The 17,120-nt window shown below is 46.8% G+C and overlaps 1 protein-coding gene across 3 annotated transcripts in view; it reads right to left on the bottom strand.

Annotated features, from left to right (window-relative positions):
* Positions 1–17,120, bottom strand: part of FRMD4B (FERM domain containing 4B) — a 288,020-nt gene that overhangs the window by 32,503 nt on the left and 238,397 nt on the right. For all 3 annotated transcript variants that reach the window (XM_075321403.1, XM_075321404.1, XM_075321402.1), the window contains exons 9-11: positions 16,174–16,239; positions 14,251–14,308; positions 12,019–12,105 (exon numbers count right to left, since the gene is read on the bottom strand). In XM_075321403.1, the coding sequence (XP_075177518.1) occupies positions 12,019–12,105; positions 14,251–14,308; positions 16,174–16,239 (211 nt within the window). The remainder of the gene's footprint in view (positions 1–12,018; positions 12,106–14,250; positions 14,309–16,173; positions 16,240–17,120) is intronic.

A 17,120-nucleotide genomic window follows, 5' to 3' on the forward strand; every position in this document is an offset into this window, starting at 1 on the left:
CCCCTCCTCATTCAGTGCAAAACCCTAAAATCCACATGAGGATGGCTGAGCAGGGGCGGATAGACCATTAGTGCAAAATGTGCGGATGCACGGGGGCCCAAGAGGTAATGGGGCCACATCCGCCTCCAAAGCTGCAAACAGCTTCTGCCACAAACACATTATTGGACTGTAAATGGCCCATTACTGTTCTTGCACAGGGGTCTCTTCTGATTGTGTCCACCCATGTGGCTGAGTGACCCCAATAATTGGCAGCCCCCAAAAAAGAGTTAATGAAGCCAGTGCAATACGCCATGTTCTTGCCACAACGGTTCAGTGCGATTTTAGTAGAGATAGAATTACATATCCAAGCACAGCGCTCTCTATCCTGTAGGTTCCCTTCCCCAACGCTCTATGTCCTGTAGGCTTCTCGCCCCAGCGCTCTCTGTCCTGCGGGCTCCTTGCCCCGGTTCTCTCCATCCTGTAGGCTCCCTGCCCCCGCACTCTCTGTCCTGTAGCCTCCCTGCCCCGGCGCTCTCCATCCTGTAGGCTCCTTGCCCCGGTTCTCTCCATCCTGTAGGCTCCCTACCCCAGCACTCTCTGTTCTGTAGCCTCCCTGCCCCGGCGCTCTCCATCCTGTAGGCTCCCTGCCCCAGCACTCTCTGTCCTGTAAGTTCCCTGCCCTGGCATCCTCCAACCCATAGGCTCCCTGCACCGCACTCGATGTCCGATAGCCTTAATTCTCCAGCATTCTCTGTCCGGTAGGCTCAATGCTCTAGTGCTCTATGTCCAGTAGGCTCCCTGCCCCAGCGCCCTCCGACCCATAGGCTCCCTACCCAAGTGCTCTTTGTCCTGCAGGCTCCCTGCCCAAGTACTCTTTGTCCTGCAGGCTCCCTGCCCAAGTGCTCTTTGTCCTGTAGGCTCCCTGTTCCAGCATTCTCTGTCCTGTAGGCTCCCTGCTCCAGCACTCTCTGTCCTGTAGGCTCCATGCTCCAGCATTCTCTGTCCTGTAGGCTCCATGCTCCAGCATTCTCTGTCCTGTAGGCTCCATGCTCCAGCATTCTCTGTCCTGTAGGCTCCCTGCTCCAGCACTCTCTGTCCTGTAGGCTCCATGCTCCAGCATTCTCTGTCTTGTAGGCTCCATGCTCCAGCATTCTCTGTCCTGTAGGCTCCATGCTCCAGCATTCTCTGTCCTGTAGGCTCCCTGCTCCAGCATTCTCTGTCCTGTAGGCTCCATGCTCCAGCATTCTCTGTCCTGTAGGCTCCCTGCTCCAGCATTCTCTGTCCTGTAGGCTCCCTGCTCCAGCATTCTCTGTCCTGTAGGCTCCCTGCTCCAGGATTCTCTGTCCTGTAGGCTCCATGCTCCAGCATTCTCTGTCCTGTAGGCTCCATGCTCCAGCATTCTCTGTCCTGTAGGCTCCATGCTCCAGCACTCTCTGTCCTGTAGGCTCCCTGCTCCAGCATTCTCTGTCCTGTAGGCTCCCTGCTCCAGCATTCTCTGTCCTGTAGGCTCCCTGCCCCATCGTTCTCTGTCCTGTAGGCTCCCTGCTCCAGCATTCTCTGTCCTGTAGGCTCCCTGCTCCAGCATTCTCTGTCCTGTAGGCTCCCTGCCCCATCGTTCTCTGTCCTGTAGGCTCCATGCTCCAGCATTCTCTGTCCTGTAGGCTCCCTGCTCCAGCACTCTCTGTCCTGTAGGCTCCCTGCTCCAGCACTCTCTGTCCTGTAGGCTCCCTGCCCAAGTTCTTTCTGTCCTGTAGGCTCCCTGCCCCATCGCTCTCTGTCCTGTAGGCTCCCTGCTCTAGCGCTCTCTGTCCTGTAGGCTCCCTGCTCTAGCGCTCTCTGTCCTGTAGGCTCCCTGCTCCATCGCTCTCTGTCCTGTAGGCTCCCTGCTCTAGCGCTCTCTGTCCTGTAGGCTCCCTGCTCTAGCGCTCTCTGTCCTGCAGGCTCCCTGCTCTAGCGCTCTCTGTCCTGTAGGCTCCCTGCTCCAGCATTTTCTGTCCTGCAGGCTCCCTGCTCCAGCACTCTCTGTCCTGTAGGCTCCATGCTCCAGCATTCTCTGTCCTGTAGGCTCCATGCTCCAGCACTCTCTGTCCTGTAGGCTCCCTGCTCCAGCATTCTCTGTCCTGTAGGCTCCCTGCTCCAGCATTCTCTGTCCTGTAGGCTCCCTGCTCCAGCATTCTCTGTCCTGTAGGCTCCCTGCCCCAGCATTCTCTGTCCTGCAGGCTCCCTGCTCCAGCACTCTCTGTCCTGCAGGCTCCCTGCTCCAGCATTCTCTGTCCTGTAGGCTCCCTGCCCCATCGCTCTCTGTCCTGTAGGCTCCATGCTCCAGCATTCTCTGTCCTGTAGGCTCCCTGCTCCAGCACTCTCTGTCCTGTAGGCTCCCTGCCCAAGTTCTCTCTGTCCTGTAGGCTCCCTGCCCCATCGCTCTCTGTCCTGTAGGCTCCCTGCTCTAGCGCTCTCTGTCCTGTAGGCTCCATGCTCCAGCATTCTCTGTCCTGTAGGCTCCCTGCTCCAGCACTCTCTGTCCTGTAGGCTCCCTGCCCAAGTTCTCTCTGTCCTGTAGGCTCCCTGCCCCATCGCTCTCTGTCCTGTAGGCTCCCTGCTCTAGCGCTCTCTGTCCTGTAGGCTCCATGCTCCAGCATTCTCTGTCCTGTAGGCTCCCTGCTCCAGCACTCTCTGTCCTGTAGGCTCCCTGCCCAAGTTCTCTCTGTCCTGTAGGCTCCCTGCCCCATCACTCTCTGTCCTGTAGGCTCCCTGCTCTAGCGCTCTCTGTCCTGTAGGCTCCCTGCTCCAGCATTTTCTGTCCTGCAGGCTCCCTGCTCCAACACTCTCTGTCCTGTAGGCTCCCTGCTCTAGCGCTCTCTGTAGTGTAGGCTCCCTGCCCCATCGCTCTGTCCTGTAGGCTCCCTGCTCCAGCATTCTCTGTCCTGCAGGCTCCATGCTCCAGCACTCTCTGTCCTGTAGGCTCCATGCTCCAGCACTCTCTGTCCTGTAGGCTCCATGCTCCAGCATTCTCTGTCCTGTAGGCTCCATGCTCCAGCACTCTCTGTCCTGTAGGCTCCATGCTCCAGCATTCTCTGTCCTGTAGGCTCCATGCTCCAGCATTCTCTGTCCTGTAGGCTCCATGCTCCAGCACTCTCTGTCCTGTAGGCTCCCTGCCCCATATTTTCATCATGACCAGTTACCTTTATACAGAATAAATAAGCAATGATTGTGGAATTTTTTTCAGTATCTTCTGTCTATGGCGTTTTTATTATAGGATAAGAGACACCTGTCACAATAACCTATAGGATCTCTTGGAATCGCTTTTTCAGTGATTTTAATTGCAAAGTCTGGAAATTCCATAGAGCCGTAGATGGAGAGGCTGAGTGACATCCGCGGCTGCGGGCCTGGAGGTGCACATACCTGGAATAGCAGGAATACTTTTACCTATGGGGACGATTAGGAACTTTCCATCTTGGCAAATCGGTTCACATTTTAATGGAAGACACTTGAACAGAAGAAGAATGCTGTATACAGGGACTAGCACGCACGGCCGGCTGCCGTTCTGGACTAGGAGGCATTTACATGGCCGCCAGGTGATTACGCTTCTTGGCTCGGCTGCCGCTGCTCCCACAGGCAACATCGGCTTTGTGCTAAGGCGTGTCAGGAGCAGGCTCCGAGTTGTCAAGCACATTCACCTGGGGGGCCGCATTCTGATATCACATCCCCTTTAGGGTACATTCACATGTAGAATATTTCTGCTGTGGATTTTGCTAAACAAATCTATATTTAAACAAAACAAAAAAAAATAGAAATAGATTTCCTTTACTAAAACGGAACAGGAAGAGTTTTCCTAACGCTTTTAAAACATTTTTTGGAGAAGGATTTTAAAGAAGATCTGCTCCAAAAAGTTTCTAAAAAATACTGGTAATTCTGTGAGTGCAGCCTATTAGGCCCCGTGCACACAGTGCGTTTTTGGTGCAATTTTTTTATGTTTTTTTGTGCAGTTTTGTCATAAAGCTGCATTGCCTATACTTACGCCAGCAAAGTCAATGAGAATTCTGAAGTGTTGTGGACGTTGCTTATTTTTCCCGTGCAGATTTGGTGCAGAAAATAAACTGCAGCATGTCAATTTTTCACCGTTTTTGCCAGCATTTTTCCACCACAAATGGATGAAAAACGCATGAAAAAATGCACCAGAAATGCGGCAAAAAGCACTGTTTTTGTGACAGGAAATGCACATTTGGTGCAGCCATTTTTGCAACCAAATACTCAGCGTGCCCATATAGCCTTACACTGTGTATTAACCACCTGTAAATTTGCAGCGCAACATTTTCTAATGTAGGGCAGAACCGTGGCTCAGTGGTTAGCACTGCAGTCTTGTGGTGGCTCAGTGGTTAGCACTGCAGTCTTGTGTTGGCTTATTGGTTAGCAGTGCAGTCTTGTGGCTCAGTGGTTAGCACTACAGTCTTTTAGTTGCTCAGCAGTTAGCACTGGAGTCTTATGGTGGCTCAGTGGTTAGCACTGCAGTCTTGTGGTGGTTCAGTGGTTAGCACTGTAGTCTTATGGTATCTCAGTGGTTTACACTGCAGTTTTGTGGTGGCTCAGCCATTAGCACTACAGTCTTGTGGTGGCTCAGTGGTTAGCACTGCAGTCTTGTGGTGGCTCAGCAGTTAGCACTGCAGTCTTGTGGTGGCTCAGTGGTTAGCACTGCAGTCTTATTGTATCTCAGTGGTTAGCACTACGGTTTTGTGGTGGCTCAGACGTTAGCACTACAGTCTTGTGGTGGCTCAGTGGTTAGCACTGCAGTCTTGTGGTGGTTCAGTGGTTAGCACTGCAGTTTTGTGGTGGCTCAGCCGTTAGCACTACAGTCTTGGTGTTGGCTCAGTCGTTAGCACTGCAGTCTTCTGGTGGCTCATTGGTTAGCACTGCAGTCTTGGGGTGGCTCAGTGGTTAGCACTGCAGTCTTGGGGTGACTCAGTGGTTAGCACAGCAGTCTTGTGGTGGCTCAATGGTTAGCACTGCAGTCTTGTGGTGGCTCAGCAGTTAGCACTGCAGTCTTGTGGTGGCTAAGTGGTTAGCACTGCAGTATTGTGGTGGCTAAGTGGTTAGCACTGCAGTCTTGTGGTGGCTCAGCGGTTAGCACTGCAGTCTTGTGGTGGCTCAGTGGTTAGCACTGCAGTCTTGTGGTGGCTCAGTGGTTAGCACTACAGTATTGTGGTGGCTCAGTGGTTAGCACTGCAGTCTTGTGCTGGCTCAGTGGTTAGCACTGCAGTGTTGTGGTGGCTCAGTGGTTAGCACTGCAGTCTTGCAGGACTGGAGTCTTGCGTTCAAATGCCACCAAGAAGAATATCTGCAAGGAGTTTGCATGTTCTCCCTGTATTTGCTTGGGTTTCCTCTCACACTCCAAAGATTTAGTGATAGGGAGTGTAGATTGTGAGCCCCAATGGGGACAGTGTTGTTGAAGTATGTAAAGCGCTGTGGAATTCATGGCGCTATATAACTGATAAATATTATTACATACGGAAGATCAGACCTATTGTCATTGCCACCAGACATCCATGATAGATATGCCGGCACTGATCTAATTCCTGTGCCCATTTGCTGAGTATTGTATCACTATTCGGATCATCTGTGAGAAAAGCACACATGAGATGAAGAGGCCTCGATATAATCAGGACGCATCCTCCTCCATTATCAGGCCTGGACTGAGGCGTCTTTTCACAAGGCCTCGCCCTGTGCATTCATGTGACCGGAGGTAGAAGAATGGCATCTCCTTTGTTCTGCATCCATACTTATAAAGCCTTTCAATTCCTTACTGAATACCATGATAATAAATATTATTCAGATATAGGTTCTTATTATGCTTCACCCATTGCACACCCCACCCAAAAAAATAAATAAAATTAGATCTCAAAAGAATGTGGGCCTCCTATGCAGAGAACAGAATCTAGTGAAGGTAGAGGGGCCGTACACATAAGGTAGCCATCAACGAGGTGGGCGAAGAAAGTCAGACATTTCATCATCATTTGGTGACGAAGCTTCAAGACGCCTCCGGTATTGGCGAAACATGTCGCATGCATTGCTCAGGTGGGATTTTGGCCCATTCTTCCACACAAACACTCCTCACATCCTGCAAGTCCCGGATTAATTCTATAAACTCTGAGCCTTAGCTCCTTCCATACATTTTCTGTTGGACTCAGGTCCAGTGATTGGCTCGGCTATTCTAGCAGAAGAAAATAATTGAGTTTCCTTGCCTGTCTGTTTGGGATCATTGTCTTGCAGAAACGTCCACCCTTGTTTCATCTTTATCATCCTGTTAGATGGCAGCAGATTTTTATCAAGAATGTCTTTGTGGTCCCCACATAGCTTCTCATAAGCCAGATCAGATACCCACACTTTGCACTGACGAGGGGCAATCACCACAAAACACTGTGTCTGCAAATTGGACTCTGATCTGGTATAAATCCTAAGGGGTACTTTGCATGTTGCGACATCGCTACTGCGATATCGTCGGGGTCAAATCGAAAGTGATGCACATCCGGTGCCGGTAACGACGTCGCAACATGTAAAGCCTAGATGCGCCGATAAACGATCGCAAAAGCGTCGTAAAACGGTGATCTGTGTAGCGTCGGTCATTTTCATAATTTTGCTGCAGCGACAGGTACGATGTTGTTCCTCGTTTCTGCGGCAGCGCACATCGCTGTGTATGAAGCCGCAGGAGCGAGGAACACCTTACCTGCCTCCACCGGCTATGCGGAAGGAAGGAGGTGGGCGGGATGTTTATGTCCCGCTCATCTAGGCCCCTCCGCTTCTATTGGCCGCCTGCCGTGTGACGTCGCCGTACGACCCGCCCCCTTAGGAAGGAGGTGGGTCGCCGGCCAGAGCGACGTTGCAGGGCAGGTAAGTGCGTGTGAAGATGCCGTAGCGATAATGGTCCCTATGGCAGCTATCACAAGATATCGCATGTGCGACGGGGGCGGGTACTATCGCGCTCGGCATCGCGATAGTATGAAAAGGCTTGTTTAAATAGCCCGTTTTGACTTTTAGGATTGCTACTTCCAATAGGTGGCGCTAGAGTTTGTCTCCTTCCTCAATGGAGGGACAATTTGTACATTTATACATTCATCCTTCAATTATATGAAGATTGCCAGTGCCGTGTACTGAAAAACATCCCCACACCATTGATCGGCTCTTCTGAAATCAATGCCATCAGTATGATTCGCAACAAGAAGGTTGCAAAGGTCTTGAGCCAGCTCACTGCTTTTACCCATCATGAGATGTTTCTTGTGTGGCACCTCGGTAATGAGACACCTTTTTATAGGCCTTCAGTTTGACCAGTCTATATTATTTTTCCCAAAGTGTCAGGATTGCTGATAGATTTCAGCTGGTGTTATGACTTTTCATGACTTTGTGCACCTCTCTTTCTTCATGTGTTCAATACTTTTTCCCCGTGTCATTTCTCATTATTACACATAACTTAATTTATGGACATCTATGGTTTGGCTTCTTTGCATGTGTGGATTGGATGGGTTGTTAGAGACATCTGGGGAGGAATTCGTGTCAATAGCTCCTTTAAAAAAAATTCTTAGAAGATTGGTGACGGGTTCAAAACTTATTTCACCTGATTTTATATATATATATATATATTTATATATATATATATATATATATTTATATATTTACACACATATACATACACGGATATGTATACATTCATATACACACACATAAATATACACGGATATGTATCCATACATATATACACATGCACAGTTGTCATTCAGAGGAAGCCTTTGTGTGCACAGTAAACATTGTCCCTGCATTTTATGGACCCATAAACTGGACATAACCTTACCTGTAAACGACCTATATTTTGCCCTCACGTGTTTACACCTATAAAGGACATGACACGTCGTGTTTATTAGTGTTTTACCTCACAGCTTTCTATATCCAGGGACTATTATCAGTCAGTCCTAAAAAAAAATAACCGACCAGTTATGGGTCAGTAGTGACTTGTACAGGTCAAACTGGCTGAAAAAAGTCTCCTCATCTGAAGTTACTCACTCAAAGATCTGGTCAGATGCTTCTTAGCAACATCCTATTTTGAAAAAGCTGGGTGGCAACCAATATGGCTGCCGTCACTGCAGATCCACATATCATGAAGGCCAAACGGCCATTGTCTGCACCTATTGGACCTCTGATCACTAAACCAGACGACCATTCAGTTCAACCAGTTTCATGACTAAAAACAATTCTGCTTTCGTTGCTGTCTATCACCCTGACACACAGGGCGTATATACAAGATATTTCCTTCCTGACCCGGTCTCACCTACAACCTGCTCGTACTCCTAGCCGCCCACATGAGACGGTATGTGAGGAGTGTCTTAGATGTAGACATAGAGGAAGGATGCAGGTATTTCTCATCCATTGAGGGTCAAAGACATATACAGTATATACCATAAAGGCTGTCCTGCAAATCTACCAGGGAAAACCAAAGAGGACTGCAACACTTGGCATTAAGGCTCATGAGCCACTCAACACCTAAGTTTGGGTTAAATAACAAGCATTTGTAGAGTTAATTATTTTTGTACAAGTCTACCCAGTATATACAGTATATTTATTTATATACTATTTTCACTATTGGGAGGTTGACTACAAGGACTGCTTCCTACCATAAGTCATAATATTAGGAAAAGTCTTTTTACATCATCAACTCCATATTACGCTCCAAAAATGTCCTCCCGTAAATACATTATTCAGGTTTCTTATAGTATGCTACTAATTCCCGCTGTATGGAGGTGTACATGTATTTGGGTTACTGCTGAGGTCTAGAAAAATGCAGATAATCCTCACAATGTGGGGTGGACACTCCAAGAGAATATGACTTCTAGATGTTCCTTACGAAGTGGGGTGGACACTCCAACAGACTGTGATTTCCAGTTGTTCCTCATAATGTGGGGTGGACACGCCAAGAGACTGATTTCCAGTCATTCCTCACAATGTTGAGTGAACTGTCCAGGAGAATATGACTTCCAGATGTTCATCACAATGTGGGGTAGACACTCCAAGACAGTGTGACTTCCAGCCGTTCCTCACAATGTGGGTTGGACACTCCAACAGAGTGTGACTTTCAGACGTTCTTCACAAGGTGTAGTGGACACTCCAAGAGACTGTGACTTCCAGATGTTCCTCTCAATGTGGGCTGGACACTCCAAGAGACTATGACTTTCAGCCATTCCTCACAATGTGGAGTGAACTGTCCAGGAGACTGACTTCCAGCCATTCCTCACAATGTTTGGTCGACAGTCTAAGAAACTGTGACTTCCAGCCATTTCTCACAATGTGGGGTGGACACTCCAACACACTGTGACTTCTAGACGTTCCTCACAAAGTGAGGTGGACACTTCAACAGACTGACTTCCAAAGGTTCCTCACAATGTGGTGTGGATTCTCAAATAGACTGTAACTTCCAGCCGTTCCTCACATTGTGAGGTGGACACTCCAAGAGTCTATAATATCCAGCCATTCTTCACACGATTACACTGCTTAGCTCAGCATAAAAGTTCAGTTACCTCCTAAAACAGCCTCCAAACACACGGCACAAGGGTGGGATGTCCCTGCTGGAGCCGATCTAGGGGGAGATTATGTAGCCATCAGGTTTCTTCACTGTCTGCAATTCTTTGCTACCCTTTAGATAGCAGGAGACCTAGACTAAAGCTGTTGAAGAACACTATTGTGACACCCCAAGGTGTAAGTCTGGCTCACTTCAAACTTCAAGAGAGGAGGCTGTTTATCTCAGATCATGAAAGTTGGATGTGTGAAACCAGCCTCAGGAGTAAAGAACGTGATGTCCAGAAGAGCCATGGAACTTATCGGTCTCATAAGCAAATAAGTCTGTTGAATTCGGGTCAGGAGACCCACGACCGGTCCAAGCATTGGGGTCTGTATTTAGACCGTGTATGTCGGATGTGTGAAATTGGCTTGACACATGCTGTTTGGGAAAGGTTTGGTTGGGGGCCCTTTCTTCTTTCCTTCATGATGGGGGCCCTTTCTTCTTTCCTCCATGATGGGGGCCCTTTCTTCTTTCCTCCATGACTTGCAATACTCCACATCCTCGTGAGTTTTTTAAGTGTCATACTGAACTTTTTTGTACTTGACTGAAGAAAAAGTAATGTTCACAAGCTTTTAAAAACATTTCTGACCATGAATGAAACTTGGGGACCTTCATTGTTGGTAACGGTGGCATTCTAGCAGGTCAAGCCCACATTTATACTTTTATGACTTAGACAAGAGGTAAAATGGTTGGATTTCCCCTTGCCCATTAGTTCGTAGAGCAACCAAAGCCAATATAGTAATAAGTAAGAACGCACAGACACAAATTAGGAATCATACCGCTGCTATTTCTGTGTTTTTTACTGCCCAGATCTAATAAAAACCCAAACCGTGTCATTTCATAAAAAAATATTTTCCACCAATTAGTAACCTAGTTGTTTCAGTAGACATATTAGTCCTGACGGGACCGTGAGAAAGTTATGAATCAAATGATGTGGCCGCTTTCCCCATTGACTTTTTTTTTGTCTCTGCTAGTACCTCCGCCCAAGTAAATCTAGCAGAAGAGCCGGGGAGTGGAGGAGAAAGTATTTATAGAGCAGGTGGAGGAAAGAAGAGGCCCTGAAGAAGTTTCTGGGCTGAATGAAGTGGCCAGTGCACCGCCCCACATTCTCCAGGTCCGGCTAAAAAGACATCAGTAAGAAGTATAGAGGGTGAGAGAGGTCCAACCCTCGTGTGTGTACCGGACTCCATCCCACCATTGCTAACATTACCGGTATGGCTTGTCCCAATAGTCAACTTATTGCTCCTGAATAGGGAAAAGCCAAAATAAGAATCAGCCAAAAAAATCCAAAATAGCCAATCGGACGCTTTTCCGTACATTGATTTGATGGTCCCCATAAACATCTAGTGTAGAGCAGAGAGCGCATACAAAGCGCGTCTGTGGAGGACCCATCTTGACCAGCATTACACTGACAACCTATTAAATTCAATGGACATGGTGTAATACCTCATTTCGCCTGCGGAGGCACTGCAGAAAAACTGAACACTTACTTTCCCACCGATTAAATTGGGGGAATGAATTGTGACCTTCCCAAAATTGCATACTTTGGTCTTTTTGTACTTAAATGATCTATCGGGGGGTCTCATTTAGATCTTATTTTTCTACAGGACCCCCATTACAGTTCTGAACTGTAACTTAACTGCAATACCACATGCAGCCTATGAGCAAAGGTAGCGCTGTCTCCTGGTACATACAACCTTTGTAAACTCCTGACAGGTTATGCAAATGCCGGATTATCAGGAATATATACATTTATATACACAACATTCATCCTGTACCTGTTTTTCCTGCAACTTGCATTGCCCAACATTTAAATAATACCTTTTGTAAAGTCACAACCCGTGAAAAAAATATTATAAATGCAAGAGACGTTACTCATTACGGGTAATTGCATATGTCCCGTGAGTCAAACCATCATAACCTTTAATAAGAGACGCCATTTTATTCTGTCGTGAGCGCAACGTAACAACTCTGTGGATATTTAGGACTAAATTTAGGACGTGAGAACAGTGAACAGCGAAACTGATGTAAACATTTTTTACAAATTATTTAAAAGCAATAAAACTGATGAAACCAGATGGATTAAGCGAAACCACACTAGTCCACTCTGGTGAATACGGCCAAACTGCAATACCACATACAGCCTGCGGACAGGGGTGGTGCTGTTTTTTAGAAGGGAGGTGTTTCTAATCCTCTAAAACCCTTTTAAGTGCTCAAGTGCTACTAGGGCTGGATGTTAACAGTGTTAATTTAATTGAACTTAAAAAAATATATATATTTTACACCAAGTGGCTCCCAACATATACCTCATAAGCCATTGAAGAAGGAAAACTCAAGAACATGCTGAGAATGGCAGTTTTGGAAGAGTAGCAGGGTCATGGATTCGGGGCCACCAGTTTAGACAGAGGTTGTACCTATACATCAGGAGTCGTAAGAGGACAAACCTTTCTAGGCTTTATCTTGTCTTGAATATCGTATTGTCCAATTCCTTTGTAGCTAATTCCCAACCACCAGGGGATTCCTTGCTTGTCCTGGAAGAATGCAAAAAAGTTTTATTACAATTTCCTAAACCTTAAGAACGTTTGGTCAACAGCCATCTAATCTCTATGGTGGCATTTGGATTGTTTAGTCAGCAGCCATCTAATATGTATGGCGGACTTAAGATCGTTCCACCAACGGCCATCTAAGCTGTGTGGTGGCCTTAAGATTGTTTGGCCAACCGCCGTCAAATCTGTATGGCGGCCTTAAGATTGTTTGGCCAACAGCCGTCAAATCTGTATGGCGGCCTTAAGATCCTTTGGCCGGGAGGCATCAAATCTGATTGTTTAGCTGCCTGGCAGCCATCAAATCTGTATGACAGTCTTAAGAACGTATGGCTGTCAGCTATCTAATCTGTATGGTGCCCTTAAGATCATTCCATTGACAGCTATCTAATCTGTATGGTGGCCTTAAGATCATTCCATTGACAGCCATCTAATCTGTATGGTGGCCTTAAGATCGTTCCATTGACAGCCATCTAATCTGTATGGTGGCTTTAAGATCGTTCCATTGACAGCCATCTAATCTGTATGGTGGCCTTAAGATCGTTCCATTGACAGCCATCTAATCTTTATGGTGGCCTTAAGGTACCGTCACACATAACGAGATCGCTAGCGAGATCACAGCTGAGTCACGGTTTCTGTGACGCAGTAGCGATCCCGTTAGCGATCTTGTTATGTGTATGTGTGACACCTACAAGCACTCAGGCCCCTGCTGGCAGATCGCTAGTCGTTGCCGAATGGTCCAGGCCATTTTCTTCAAAGGTGATGTCCTGCTGGGCAGGACACATCGCTGTGTTTGACACTGTGTGACAGGGTCACAGTGACTGCTGAGATCGTTATACAGGTCGCTACTGCGACTTGTATTGTTCCTGCATCATTGGTAAGGTCTGACTGTATGACATTTCACCAGCGACCTCCCAGCGACCCCTATCAGGTCGCATAGTTTTCGGGATCGCTGTGTGTGACTGGGCCTTAAGATCGTTCCATTGACAGCCATCTAATCTGTATGATGGCCTTAAGATCATTCCCCCAACAGCCAACTAATCTGTATGGCGGCCTTATGATCGTTTGGCAAGCAGTCATCAAATCTGTATGGCTTCCTTAAGATCGTTTTGCCGGCAGCCATCTAATCTATATGACGGCCTTAAGAACATTTGGCTGGTAGCCATCTAATCTGCTTGGTGGTCTTAAGAACTTTCGGTCGGCAGCCATCTAATCTGTATGGCAGCCTTAATATCATTTGGCAGCCGTCAATCCCATATACATTAGCGCTCAAAAGTGTTACGGCAAAAAAAAAAAGCTGCGGCTGCAATGTGTGAAGGCAGCCTAGCGGCCTAATTATAAGTTTAGAATTGACTTCATTATTAGCTCTTTAGGATCAGGAATTTACTTCATTTGTGGCAGAGGAGTCACAATGTTTCACTGTTAAAGGGAACTTGTCACTTGCCTTAAATATGTAATTATTTTACCTGGTGTAAATGTCGCTGTTCTCCTGAATCCGACATTGTTTTTCTTTTGTTCCTGCTCCTCTCTGTTTCTGAGATATGGCCCTTTGTTTCCTCTATGTAAATCTAGTCTTGTTATCCAACTGGGCGTGGGCCTCAAGATGGCGCCCACAGACAACAGTTTATGACTACATATCTCAGGAATGGAGGGGAGTAGGGACAAAAGAAAAAGATTGCTGGATTCAGGAGATCAGTGGCATTAACCTCAGTTAGAAAAAAAAATCTATATTTATGGTGACGGGAGCTCTTTAAGTCATCTGCCCTGCTATTGAACATAGAGGGAAGGAAGATGACGTTGATGTCAGATGAGAACTGAATCCATCTCCCCAGGATTAGGTAAAAGAAAAATCCATAAAACAGTTTGAAAACCATAACGGAAACAAAACACAGCCAGCATGTAAAGTAGCCCAGGGGATGCAGCTCAATGCCAGGCAGCAGCAGACAAAGGAAATGAAGGCAATAGAAAAACTTCTAGAGTTTCATAAAGAAGATCTTCATAAAAGATCAAAACACTGAAAGCGGACGGCCAATTCTTTCCTCTTTATTAAAGGCCATCTTGACCTAGGAATAAAGTCTGTGAAGATGAAAATAAGCATTTTATGGATGTGTTTATAGAGGAACGGTCACTGACCTTTACTTTGTAGTAATGAACACCATATGTGGGAAGAGCTTCCACTATTTTCATGTACCTGCAGGTGGAGGGAACAGAGAAAGTAGAAAAGATGTCACATAAAATGATGAATAAAGTTGAAATTTATTGCATGCTTGTCATCACGACGGGCGTTGGGTGCATCTAATGGCCAACACACTGTGGACATCCGTATAGAAACAATATGCACCTGGCTAGTTGGCAATAAGCTATATAATAGCAAATACATGACTGCACACAAACAGGTTAGCGAAATGTAATATAGTGAAAAGTGGAGCATTCTGGATGTCTATGCCTTTTCTGGTGCATATGGACGGAAAGGTGAAAACTTCCCCCAAATATTTGTCTAAGGAAGATTCCTACTTATTCCCAACAATCAAAATAAGAAATTATTTAACGGATTATTCCCAAGATTAAAAATGATCACCTATCTGTCATGAGTGTGTCATGGCCTGATGTGGTCTCGGGGGAATCTGGGCTCAGAAGGTCTCAGCGTATTGTTTATCGCGGATCCTCTTTTGTGCCCGCTTGTTGTTTACCCTGAGTTGGAGCTTATTTAATTCATCCGATGATGACAGGGTTAAGGTTCCTTTCTATCCTCCAGTGATCTAACACGTAGTTATAACCTTAGTTTTCTGCTATACATATCCACTCCTCACTCCTCCCTATGCCGGCTATAGTTCATTCTATACTGTCCACTTTGAAAAAACCTATTTCCAGAGAAGGTTAGGTGTTCATTTCTGCTGCAGCTGAAAAGTCATCTGTTGGAGAAGCCATGGAGTGCTATTTGTTGTGTCCTTCCTGAACTGTTTGTCTTACTTTCCTCGTGTTGTGTTATTGCAGTAGTCCAGACTAGCGTCTTGCTGGCCTTCACACTAGTCAGGGTGAGTTCAGGGCCAGCGAGGGCCTAGAACATGATGATGCATGGGATAGAAGGGAGTGTTAGGAGGTGACTCCACTCCCCTCTCCCTAGTACCAGGGCCTTCCGTTCTATTATTTCCTTGTTTTTTCCTTTGTGTTGCGCCGCTCGTTCACGGCGTGACACTATCTTATGGTTGGGTGATAACTTGGGGATTGGTGGGGGTTTTGACCGATCCCAAGAATGGAACTCTGAAATGCCTCGTCCAAATCGAGCGATCAGTAAGTTATAAGGTTATCAAGTGTCCTGTGAAATAACCCTTTAATCAAAGGGTTGCTAATGTAACCTACGTTGAACCCATTACTAGCGCTGAGCAAAAAGATTTGCAGGAACCTGATCCAACAGTCACGTCCCCATAAATCTTCTCCTACTTGCGGCATTCCCGGCATCTGTTCTGATTAGTCGGTCCAGAGCGACGCTATGCTTAATGACATTGTGGGGCTTACTAGTCAGAAGAGGACCCAGGTAGGACAAGGATTGTAGTGCTCTGACCGGGTGGCCACTGGCTTCCAATGTGACCACTTGATCAGGGTTCTGAGAATATTTTGCTCAACTTTAACCAATACATGATGGATTTTCATAAATGTGGTGACACCTTTAGCCATGGTTCCATTTTTTCCCCCACTGCCTATACATGACCTCAAATATACTTCCCAACATCTACGGAGCGAATCATATGAATTGTCAATACATTTTGCAGCATAACAAAGCCTCTTCCAGATCCCTCCATGGAAGAAACCACCAAGAAGTGCCGAATCCTGACAAGTCTTTAGGAGAATTTGACGTTTGCCTTGGGATTTAACAACTCCTCCATCAGTAACGGAGGACTCCCACTTATGTTACAAATTTTTCTACATTTTTAGCAAATATGCCGCCCAAACTATGGAACCAATACCCATCTACAAGCCCTATTAAGGAGAACATACAAGGATCCATCTAGTAGAGCAGAGAGGACACTGTGCACCGCAGGCACGCGAATATCTTACCGTACTATGGCTTGTCCTCTTGTGACACCTTTTAGCTTCTTGCAATGTTGGATTACTCGATCCTCACTAGATGTAAAAAAAAAACAATAAAATAACATTACTAGACAGAAGATGTGGCTGTTTTCCCATTCATTGCTATTTTGGTACATTTCGGCACGTCACAACTCTTTTATGTGGCAGAGGGTTCTTTGTGCACCCTTTGGCACCAGGGTTCCGGTGCATCTCCTCCACCTTCAGAAGACAACAGCACAATCCATTTGATATCCAAAACGTGCTTTATTTAATCCAAGAAGTGCATTAAAAAGCGGAGAGAGAGCCGGGTGCAGGCTTCCAGTGGACGACGGCCGTTTCGCACCTCCTAGTGCTTCTACGGGTCTATTCACGTGAGTGGACCTGTGGAAGCACTAAAATGTACAAAACCGTCGTCGTCCCCTGTGGGCCTGCTCCCGGCTCGGACCCGTGGAAGCACTAGCAGGTGCGAAACGGCCGTCGTCCCCTGGGGGCCTGCACCTGGCTCGGACCCGTGGAAGCACTAGGAGGTGCGAAACGTCCGTCGTCCCCTGGGGGCCTGCACCTGGCTCTCTCCCCGCTTTTTAATGCACTTCTTGGATTAAATAAAGCACGTTTTGGATAACGAATGGATTGTGCCGTTGTCTTCTGATCTCCTGGGACTCATATTAGAATTATTTTCCCTCTTCAATGTGCACCCATGACCAGTGTGCTATTGGATAAAGACCCAAGCATTACCTACTCCTTCAAGGTATAACGCGGTGGTGCAGAACCGCATCTGTTTTTGTCTCCTCCAACTTCACCCCCGGTCACTATGTGACTATACAAGCAGCAAATATTCCTGTAATCCGATGTGCTACAGTAGTAAGGAGCTACAACTACATGTGGCCGGCTACTACTATCTCGAAACGGCCCAGTATGGGTTGCATAGTCATGCA

This window comes from Anomaloglossus baeobatrachus, chromosome 8 (assembly GCF_048569485.1).
Source record: "Anomaloglossus baeobatrachus isolate aAnoBae1 chromosome 8, aAnoBae1.hap1, whole genome shotgun sequence".
NCBI classification, from domain to species: Eukaryota; Metazoa; Chordata; class Amphibia; order Anura; family Aromobatidae; genus Anomaloglossus; species Anomaloglossus baeobatrachus.